The 10,000-nt window shown below is 33.6% G+C and overlaps 1 protein-coding gene across 2 annotated transcripts in view; it reads left to right on the forward strand.

Annotated features, from left to right (window-relative positions):
- Window positions 1-9,097, forward strand: part of LOC113808046 (kinetochore protein NDC80 homolog) — a 9,560-nt gene extending 463 nt beyond the window's left edge. For both annotated transcript variants that reach the window (XM_070130654.1, XM_027359372.2), the window contains exons 2-13: window positions 943-1,037; window positions 1,256-1,453; window positions 1,977-2,175; window positions 2,394-2,514; window positions 2,909-3,117; window positions 3,939-4,088; window positions 4,265-4,390; window positions 4,828-4,974; window positions 5,814-6,065; window positions 6,195-6,302; window positions 7,322-7,437; window positions 8,195-9,097. In XM_070130654.1, coding sequence (XP_069986755.1) covers window positions 949-1,037; window positions 1,256-1,453; window positions 1,977-2,175; window positions 2,394-2,514; window positions 2,909-3,117; window positions 3,939-4,088; window positions 4,265-4,390; window positions 4,828-4,974; window positions 5,814-6,065; window positions 6,195-6,302; window positions 7,322-7,437; window positions 8,195-8,381 — 1,902 coding nt within the window. In that variant the 5' untranslated portion in view covers window positions 943-948 and the 3' untranslated portion in view covers window positions 8,382-9,097. The remainder of the gene's footprint in view (window positions 1-942; window positions 1,038-1,255; window positions 1,454-1,976; window positions 2,176-2,393; window positions 2,515-2,908; window positions 3,118-3,938; window positions 4,089-4,264; window positions 4,391-4,827; window positions 4,975-5,813; window positions 6,066-6,194; window positions 6,303-7,321; window positions 7,438-8,194) is intronic.
- The last annotated feature ends 903 nt before the right edge of the window (window positions 9,098-10,000 follow it).

The following is a 10,000-nucleotide window of genomic DNA, read 5'->3' on the forward strand; positions in this document are numbered from 1 at the left end:
GGGGGACTGGACCTTCTGTGATCACCTCTAAGGAAGCTGCTGTCCCGCAACCCCAAGTGTCAACCCCATACTTGAATGAATACAAAAAATAGTCCCGATTGGTAAATCTGCTCTGTGCGCGAAAGAAATTACACGTGCAGCTTCTGTATCATGTGGACATATTTCTAACAAAAGCATTAAAATGGGTTTTTACCTGACTGACATTGAGTGGAATCCACTCTTTGAAGCACAAAATCCTCAATTAAAGAATAATATGGCAAAGAATCAATTTGTTTACCAAAATAATGCAAGTGGATAAGAACATTGTATTTCTGAGACTGATAGTCCTGAAGTTACTCTAAGACCCTACAATCGTGAAGATTCTAGCTTAAGAAAATTGTGCTAAGAACTGATTTGCGTTACACAATTTCTTTAAGCATACGGCCATAAGTCCCAATTACTCTGACCATTCCTAGGGAAGCACGAAAACCTTCCTGAACTCAGGGCTTTTTACTTCCTTATCAGGGACTCTGCCCATGGACCCCTTGCCTGTTTGCTGTGGACAGACTTTTTGCATTGCCTTTGCCTGGACTTATTTTTGAATTTAATTTTTTTATATTAATCTTTTTCAGCATAGACTTATGCTTTTCCCATTCTATGTCCCATTGTCATTACATTTTTCCTATCTTAGCAAGATCATTATGTAAATGTATACCAAACTATATTACATATTTCATAACTTTATTGTTATCATCTTGTGAAGGAAATACTACAAATGAAATGTCTTACTCTTATTTATTCTAATTAAAGCAAGGTACTATATGGCTCTGTGAAACTGATATTAAGCCATTATTTCTATGCATTTAACAGTTTTATTACAAGCAAGATTTTCCGTTTATATTTGTCCATATTGTGTTCTTTACATATGTTACTTTTTCAGTTTAGATTTTTCTTAATTTCCAGGCCAAAATGATGCGAAAAGCAAATTTAGGGGCTGGGAGTGTTCAGCGCCCTGGAACCCTGAAACCTCGAAATACAGACAGTACCCCAAATAACAGGTGAGTTACGATTATCTTGTAAATGAAAATATAATACTTGAAATTATTTATATTTTAAGAGATTTGACAGTAATTAATGAATTATCTCTATTTTTATATTTAGATATAGAAAGTTAAATGTATATTCTTTGACAAGGTCTAGACAATACAATGACATGTACTATGAATATTTGATACATTGTATTATGCAAGCTAGCAAAGTAATTCCTATGTTTCAGACGGAGTGCAGGGCAACAGATGAGGAAATCTTACCTTCCCAAAACCTCACAATCAGACAGTGCTAAGAAACTAACCAGTAGAAATAAGCGCATCAGTGCTGAAGGACTCAGCAGACTCTCCATAGCTTCGGGAAGATTTACCCCTACTAGGAACAATACCTCAGCCTCAACCTTGTTGGCTCCTCCCAGTGTCAGCAGGTTAGTTCTTCTGTAGTGCTTTAAGAGTATTGTTTGTATATTTTCTAATAGTAGAACTGTGACTCAGCATTAGAAGATTTATTCAATTTTTTTTTTCTTCTTATAGGAAATAGACTGGAAATATTGGTGTTTAACTATTTATTTATCATCAGTTACAATAGGCAAATTTTCATTGTTTCTGTGAAAATGCTCAGGAATGCATAAATCTTTACCAAAAAGTAAAAGTATTCTGTGAAATTTATAAAGATCTATATATTCCCTAATGAGGCATGTTATTTTAAGAGTAAATGGTGAAAAGAAAAGAAAAGAAGTAAAGAAAAAGATATATGTATATAAAATGTATATTTCTTTGTGATTTTTTTTTTGTTTCAGGATATATTTTCACACCTGAAAACTTTTACAACTGCATATTTCAAATGATTAGAATATGGGCCAGTATATCAAGACTTATACAAACTAATGTTTTAAGAGAACAGTCTGGTATCTTATATCCTGAACTTATTCTCACCCATTACACTAACAGACTGTCAACGGATTCAGTGCGCAACTCTAGTATGGGAACAAAAGTGAGGAAGGAGACCCGCCCTATCACAGACTCCAATTTTAAGAGTCAGTGTGTGGACAAAATTCTGGACTTCCTTGTCAGCAGGGGCTATGTATACCAGCTTCAGCGAAGAACGCTCCTCGCGCCTTCCACAAAAGATTTTTCTAACATCTTCAGTGTATGTGTTTTAGACTTATTATTCATTTATGTATTGTTTGATTTTTTTTTTTTTTTTCTTTTTTTCTTTTTCTTTTGTGGATGTTGTGACTTTGAGTTTTCATTTCAGTGCTCTCTATCCACTGATTAGTAAGAAATTAGATATATTGAAAAATACATACAAAAAGAGATTTATTATATTGATATGGATTCTAATATTTTTTTAACATTTATTTTCAGTTTATATACAAGCACCTTGATAGTCAATATAATTTGCCAAACAGATTTGAAGAGGAAATTCCACGCCTATTAAAGTTTTTGAAATATCCAGTGCAGATGTCAAAATCATCCTTCATTACAGGTATGTTGATTTTCTTTTATTTTTCTCTCAAAAGATATATTTATTTATTTTACTTTATCTTTGTTTAGCTAAGTGGAAATCCCGGAAACATATTTCATGTCAAAATAGATGTTTTTGAGGCAGAATTTACTTCAAAACTGATATGATTTTGTTGGTTGGTTTATAGGAACCTCAGTATCATTTTAATAACTGTGTTCAGTCCACTTATTCTGTATCTCATCCTTTTTTTCTATCTTCTGTTTTCTTTCTCATACTCTTCCTTTCCTTTTTCTGGTACTTCTTATACTCCAGATCCCAATTCATTCAGTTCATTTGGATATATGGTTAAAAATTTCATGATAGGAATTTTTATTTTATTTAATTTATAACACTCATCATGGTCTAACACATACAGTTGGATCTCCTCACACATGGCCATCTGTTCTGGCCATGCTGGCATGGTTGGTTGATGTGGTGAACATGTTTAGTGCCATCGACCCAATGCCCATTGCCTTTCCAAGTGATTTTGACAGTGACATCAATCTTGCCAAGACTAAGTTTACCGTACTGGTTGAACTTGCCAACTGCGATGAAGATACAGAAAAGATTGAGGCTCAGTTAGAAGTAAGTGTCTGAATTCATTTGTATGTGTGTGTGTGTGGAAGTGAATGTGGATGTGTGTGGGTTAGAATTTGGGTGAGTGTGGGTTTATTTGTGAGTAGGGTTTGATCATTTGTTAGAATAGTATGGATGCTCTGCTAATCAAGATATAAGCAGAGTTACTTAGGTTTTGAAATAAAGTTTATATTATTTGCTGAGTAAATAGTTGTAAATGGTGAAAGATTTCAGTGATTATGTAACAAAGTATTGCTTAAAAAGGTATTAAGATAAAGAGAACTACAGCCTCGACTTAGTGTAGAAACTCGCTATGGAACCCGCAATCTTCTTCCCAACTTCTGCTATTCTTTCATGTTTTCTTGGTTCTAACCATTTCTTGGAAGGAGTAAATTGCTTCAGAATTCCTCATTTCCAATATTCAAGGGATCTGTGATTTCAGCTTGAAGTTGGCAGTTATGTGTTTTGTTTATGTTTGTCAGTCAAATGAGAATCCATGGTCAATGCTTTTGTTTTTACTTTTTATTCTTATTTTAGCTTTAATCTAAATGTAAATATTGATGCAGAAACTAAGTATAGATATTTCTGAATAATTTAAAAATGTATAATGATATTTAGGCTTTGATACCATACCATACATACTGTAGTCTCAATTTGCAATTTTTCCATTTGTCCATCGATGGACAAGTGGGTATCCATCGCATCAAATGTTTGGGTAAAAATCCAGTTGATTGACTCCATCAATGGGCAAATTCCATTAAAAAATAGCTGGATTTAATGAATCTATGGGTAGTCTGACCGTTCCTTTACCTACTTTTTGGTACCTGCAGGAATACAGGCACATACTAGAGGAAATACAGGGTGTGAGAGCTCAGGATCTTCTGCAAATACAGGAGGAGGATGAAAGAGTTGAAGACATGGTGAACAACATGAGCACAGGACCCGAGAGATTGCAGCAGTTACATCACCAGTACACTCAGGTATCAGTACAATTGATATCAGAATCATGTTAGGATCTTTTTTTAAACTGCATAAAGTGTCATAAGATTCATTAAGCCAAATGATGTATTTTTTATGTGTATATATATTTTTTTTCTTTTTTCTTTCTTATTTTACTTGAAAATGAAGTCATTCATAATGTAAATTCTTTTAACAGCTTGTAGATGACAATGCAAAAATGTCAGATTACTGTAGAGAGCTACAGGTACATATTTCTGCAAGAGATGGTGAACGTTCACAGCTGGAATCAAAAGTGGCAGAGCTTAAAGCGGCTAAAAAGCAGGTATGATGTTCTTTTTGTTTTGAAGTAAAGTGACATTGATATCTCAGTAAGCAGATGTTAAAAATACTCTGTAAGCAAGTATCAAAAATTCTCAGTAATCAAATACTGAAAATTACCAAATGGTTGTTAATGGTCTTTCCTTATGTTCTGATAGAAGAATATCCTAAAATTTCAGAATTATCAGAAAAGTTATTTTCAGCCAAGTATTTAGAAGCTAAAAGATACAACACTACCCTCAGGATTTGAACACTCATGCTTTCATATTTTTCCAGGTTTTTGACACATCCTCTATTTTCCCAGGTTTTAGAAACTCCTTACCCATATGTTTTCCCAGTTTTTTTTTTTACTCTCATGCCTCTATACTTTCCCAGGTATTTGACTCTCATGCATCTATATTTTCCCAGGTTTTGGACACTCATGCTTCTCTATTTTCCCAGGTTTTTGAGGAAGTTGATCGCTTGGAAACTATGAAGGAACAGCAGGCTTTGAACGTAGGGGAATTGGCAAGATTTAAGAACCATGCAAATGATGTCGCTACTATTATATCACAACTCCAAGACCAGGGAAAGGATCAGGACTCTCAGGTAAAGTTTCTCAAGTTTTCTTCTTCTTCTCTCTCATCATCTTCTTTGTCTTCTTCATCCTCTACTTCTTACTTGTTTGTTCTTTTTCTTCCTCTTCCTCTTCTTCTTCTTCTTCCTCTTCTATAAGTGACTATCAATTTAAATTTGTAGTAGGATACCCTTAAGACTGATTCTGTTGATTAGGGTGAGTGATTTTGCAACCTACACCCTTTTCACTATTCCCTCTAGGAGATCTCGAAGCTCATTCTTTAAAAGAAAAGAAATATCAGAATATTTTAAGGTAACTGCCTGGATGGATGTATTCGTTCCTTTGCTCTTGTGTGAGGTAATGGATTTACCTTTTGAGTCCCTCTATGTTTTTAGCTTTCTTACTTTCTTCTGACACTTCTAACTTTTTCACTGTACTGTATTTTAAGTGCAAAAGAAGCTCTTGAATGTAAATGCATGTATGTGTATACATATATATATATATATATATATATATATATATATATATATATATATATATATATATATATATATATATATATATATATATATATAATGATAGTTATAATCGTGACTTAGGTCATTATAATTTGAGTCTGTTCCCTTCATTTCAAAAATTGGACTCTGGATTTTTTATTAATTGATAGTGAAAATAACATTTACTGTGGAAAATACTTTTTTCAAAACCATGGTGAGTCTACTCACTTTTTTATAAAGAAAAGAATGTTATGCTATGTGGTAAATTTATTTTTACAGCAGAGGTTTCTTAATTGTTTCAGTATTTTTTGTATGGGAGTTGAGAATTATAGCTTTGATGAATATCTTTTATGCATGATATTATTTCCTTTCAGATATGGTCACTGGAGATGGAAGTGGGCAAAGCTCAGTCAAGCTTGTGTGAAAGTATAAGTGCCTATAACAAACTTGTCCGTCAGCTAGACCTTCCAGAGGATTATGAAATCTCATCGACTGACATAGCTGAGAATAAATGCCACTGGCAGACCACATTGCTTGACGAGCTACGACGTAGGAAGAAGGATGCGAAACATGGCATGTACGAGGCCCAGAACCAGCTAATACGAAAGGAGGAGGAATTGAGCATGGCAAGTATTTTCTTAGTGTATGTGGGAATGTCCAGTGCCTTATCCATGGAATACAAATTATGTGTTACATTTTGTGAGGTAAAATCTCATTTGAATATGGCCCAGTGAACTTGATCATATTCTTTACAGGTGAATGAGATGCTGTCTGAGAAAAAAGACCAGCTGACAAAGCTCGAGAGTAAGTTACGAAGAACAGAAGAGGAAATTGTAATGACCAAAAATGAAATTACTGCTGAGGTAAGCTATTGATCTGTATTGGTACTCTTTTGGAATCTTTGATTTTAAAGCTTTTGCTTTTTGTTACTAGATAAACTGTGCTAGAATGTATACATTTCACACTAACAGTGATTTTACTGGAAATAGTATGTTACTATCACTTAGACTGAACTACATTTTTGTAGTCATATTTAAATCATGTTCAATTTGATGATTCAGTCCAATACATTACTTGTCAAGAGAAAACAGTATATCCACATGTCCATTTATTCCAAATAAAACTATGCATATAGATAAAAGATGGCAAATTCCTAGATCATTTTTGTGAATATTAAGTTTGGAAAGAATAAACTGTGCTAGCTTTACTTGTATATTACTCCCTGACAGACTCCAATGTTTTCTCCTTCAAATGATAAGTAATCCGTTTTAGCAGAGTTAGATATATGAAAAAATCACAAAATCTGATTAAGATATCCATGCAACATTGAAGCCAAATTGTCTGTGATGAGAGGTAAAAGGTATGAGAGGCAGGTGGCAGGTAATATCATGATAGTCTTCATCACGTGTGTCAAGTAGGAAAGAGTATGTCTTAAGGCTTGACATGCTTTTGTGACACATGTGGGACATTATACAAAGGCCTGAGATTAGTGCCGTGACTCAGAATGTCACAGCTCTTTGAAATGGCGTCTTCAATCTGTTCTTCAATGCTGTTCTTTATTTTCATTAGATTATATGGTCTTCATGCTATTTTACATTTTTTTCTGAAGTGTAAATGGTTGATGATTAGATTAAGTTTTCTGTGAGATAAAGAATAGCAAGATGAATAGAAACCATTTTCTGTATACAGATTGTAATAACTTGTATATAGAAGAATTTTCTTTACTGAAGCTACTGTGAATTACCTGCTTAAAGTCCTGTATCCATGACTTCAGCTTTCCTCTGAGACAAAGTGATGCAAATTATTATCCATACAGTATTATGTAAGGAATTATATACAGATTGTATATGATATCAACCAGATAATATCCCTTTGCACATAGGAGAAGGAGATGCAGGTTGAGAGTGATCGTTTGGACCAGCAAATCCTGGAAGCTCGGAAGACACACAGGGGATCACTTTACCAGAAGCAGTGTGCAGTAGATCAAGCCAAGGAAGAGTAAGTCCTCTCTCTTAGTCTCTGTGTGTTATTCCTAATTTTGAGTTAATTCTTAAAAAAAGAGAGAGAAACAAAGTAAACTCTTGTTGGGTCCTGTCTAATTACCTTCTTTTCTTATTTAGTAAATTTGGTGCACTTTTTTTTTCTCGTCTGTATTTCCCTTCTCATCATTCTAATTTTTGAGCTCTTTTGCTTTCCTTTTGTAACTCTTTCCTATTCCTTGTCTTTCACTTTTTATTTTCTATCTTGTTTAGTTAACCCAGTGCTGCTGGTGGTAGCATGCAAGTACATGTTGTACCCACTGTGAGATTATTCATTTTCTTAAACATAGATGGCTCCACTTACAACAATGAACCAATTACCAGTGCTACTTATCTCACCTGTTTACCCTGTTTCTGTATTTTCTTTTATCTTATGTTGCTATTAGTGATGTCAGTAACATTGTAGTGATTATAATGTCTGCAATAATACTAACAGCATTGATACTGATAGCATTAATAAAATGGGAAGGTGAAGTCAAGTAAAGTCATGAGCTCTATTAATCAACTCCTTAGTGGTTAAGCACTTGTGGAGCCATCTGTGTGTAGAGACATTTCACAAGACAATAATAAAGTGATCATTATATTTTCTTGGTGGCACTGGGTTAACTCTATCATTTTCCCTACTTTTTTTCTGTATCTGTTTCCTCTCCTTTTAGCTGACCTTCACTTTTTCTCTTCCATACACTTTCATGACGTAAACACTCCTGCCTTTTCAGGTTGGAGAATGTAAAGGTCTCTGGCGTGGAGTGCATGCGTTCTGGTGCAGAGTTCCTAGTCCAGGTGTGCCATGCATCCCTGGAACACTTAGAGTGGCAGCAGAAGGAAACCCTAAAGCACAAGATCACCACGGGAAATGTGACAAGAAAACTTGTGGAACCTATACATACAGAAGTAAAAATATGAAGGAAAGAAGACAAAGAAACAAGAAAAAGCAGATCCTCTGTGTATAGAATTCTGTTTTAGTTTTTGATAGCAAGTTGAAATTGGCCTGCTAGGGGAATGCTTCTTGGCTGTGAAAATGTATTTTTAACTTCGATGTCTCTGCCGAGTTTGAACAAGGGTATTGCAAGATATTTTTATGGAATGCCATATATGAAAAGGTGAAGATTTATTTGCTCTATAAAGGATACAAAAGAAAAAGAAAAAAACAATTGTATATATGTCTCATTACTTACCATGACTGAATCCTATATATATTTTTTTAATAGTTTCACCTGATCCATATTATCTGTTGAGGAATTTCATTTCTTTTCTCCTTTTTTCCCCTTATTGGCATTATTTGGAATACAGTTACAGCATCATATAGGAATCTAGGGATATATATGCTATGTTTTTAAAAATGTGGTGAATATCTTTTGGTGAATATAGTGTTATTGGTATTAACATCAGTATAGAATTTTATTTCTTTATTTTTTAATGGCTTTTTGTAGTTTTGGGGATACAGTAGGCTCAGATTTTTAAAAAATTATAGTAAAGTCCACATTTTTTATATAATGGCATATTATCCTTACAAACAAGATATTTTTATGAATAAAAAAAAGAAAAAAAAGAAAAAAATGTATTTTTTTATTGTATGACAAGAGAAAATATATTGCAGTGAAATACATAATGGTATTGGACTCTGGCTATTTATTCCTTCGAAGAGTATGTTATTATTATTTTTTAAAATTGTAAATCTCTGTGGCTTTATGTATGTACTAAGATATGTTTCTTTCATGGTATATCCCCCTTGCCTGCAAATTATAACAATAATGGGTGGTATGAGAGTCGAGCAATATTTTAAACACTGAATGTCAACACCATAAATCTGCGAGAGGAATCACCACAACACAAACTGGCCGTAATCTTGATTCAGGATATATTTTTGTATTTGGAATTTATATTCTAGGGATCAAATTTTATGGCATTTGATGGATATTCTAGGGATTAAATTTTATGGCATTTGATGGTGTTTTAGATAACTGAAGTACTTAAAGAAAAATAAATGAGTCGAGATGTGGCAGTGGCAAGCTACTCTTCAAGGGCTACCTTCTTCATCTTTTTCTCATTTTCTTTTCTTATTCTTTTTATTATTTTAATTTTAAAATTTTCTTTCATTTTCTCTTCTCTTGTTTTTGCTGTTTTCTTCCTCCTCTTCTTCATACCTTTTTTCCCCTCTTGCTCTTCCTTTCTTCTTCCATTCCTCTTCTAATTTCTTATTTTTTTTTTTATACTCTTCTTCCTCCTGCTCCTATTCTTCCCTTCTAAATTTTCTTCTTCCTTTTCCTCTTGCCTTCTTCTTTTCCAAAGCTCTCAAGATAAACAGATCTAAATATAAACACAAGGAGAGGAATGTGAAATCACTCATCCATTGAGCAAAAACAAATTATTTTAAAAGTTCAGTGAATGTAGAAACAATTCTGCTGAAACATGGAAACAGGTTAAGACACTAGTGCGAAATAAGCAACAAAATGCAGACATTTCCATAAATTCCAATAATAATATAGAACACTTTAATAACTTCTTTGCAGAAGTCAGTAGAC

Source organism: Penaeus vannamei, chromosome 15, assembly GCF_042767895.1.
Source record: "Penaeus vannamei isolate JL-2024 chromosome 15, ASM4276789v1, whole genome shotgun sequence".
Taxonomy (NCBI): Eukaryota; Metazoa; Arthropoda; class Malacostraca; order Decapoda; family Penaeidae; genus Penaeus; species Penaeus vannamei.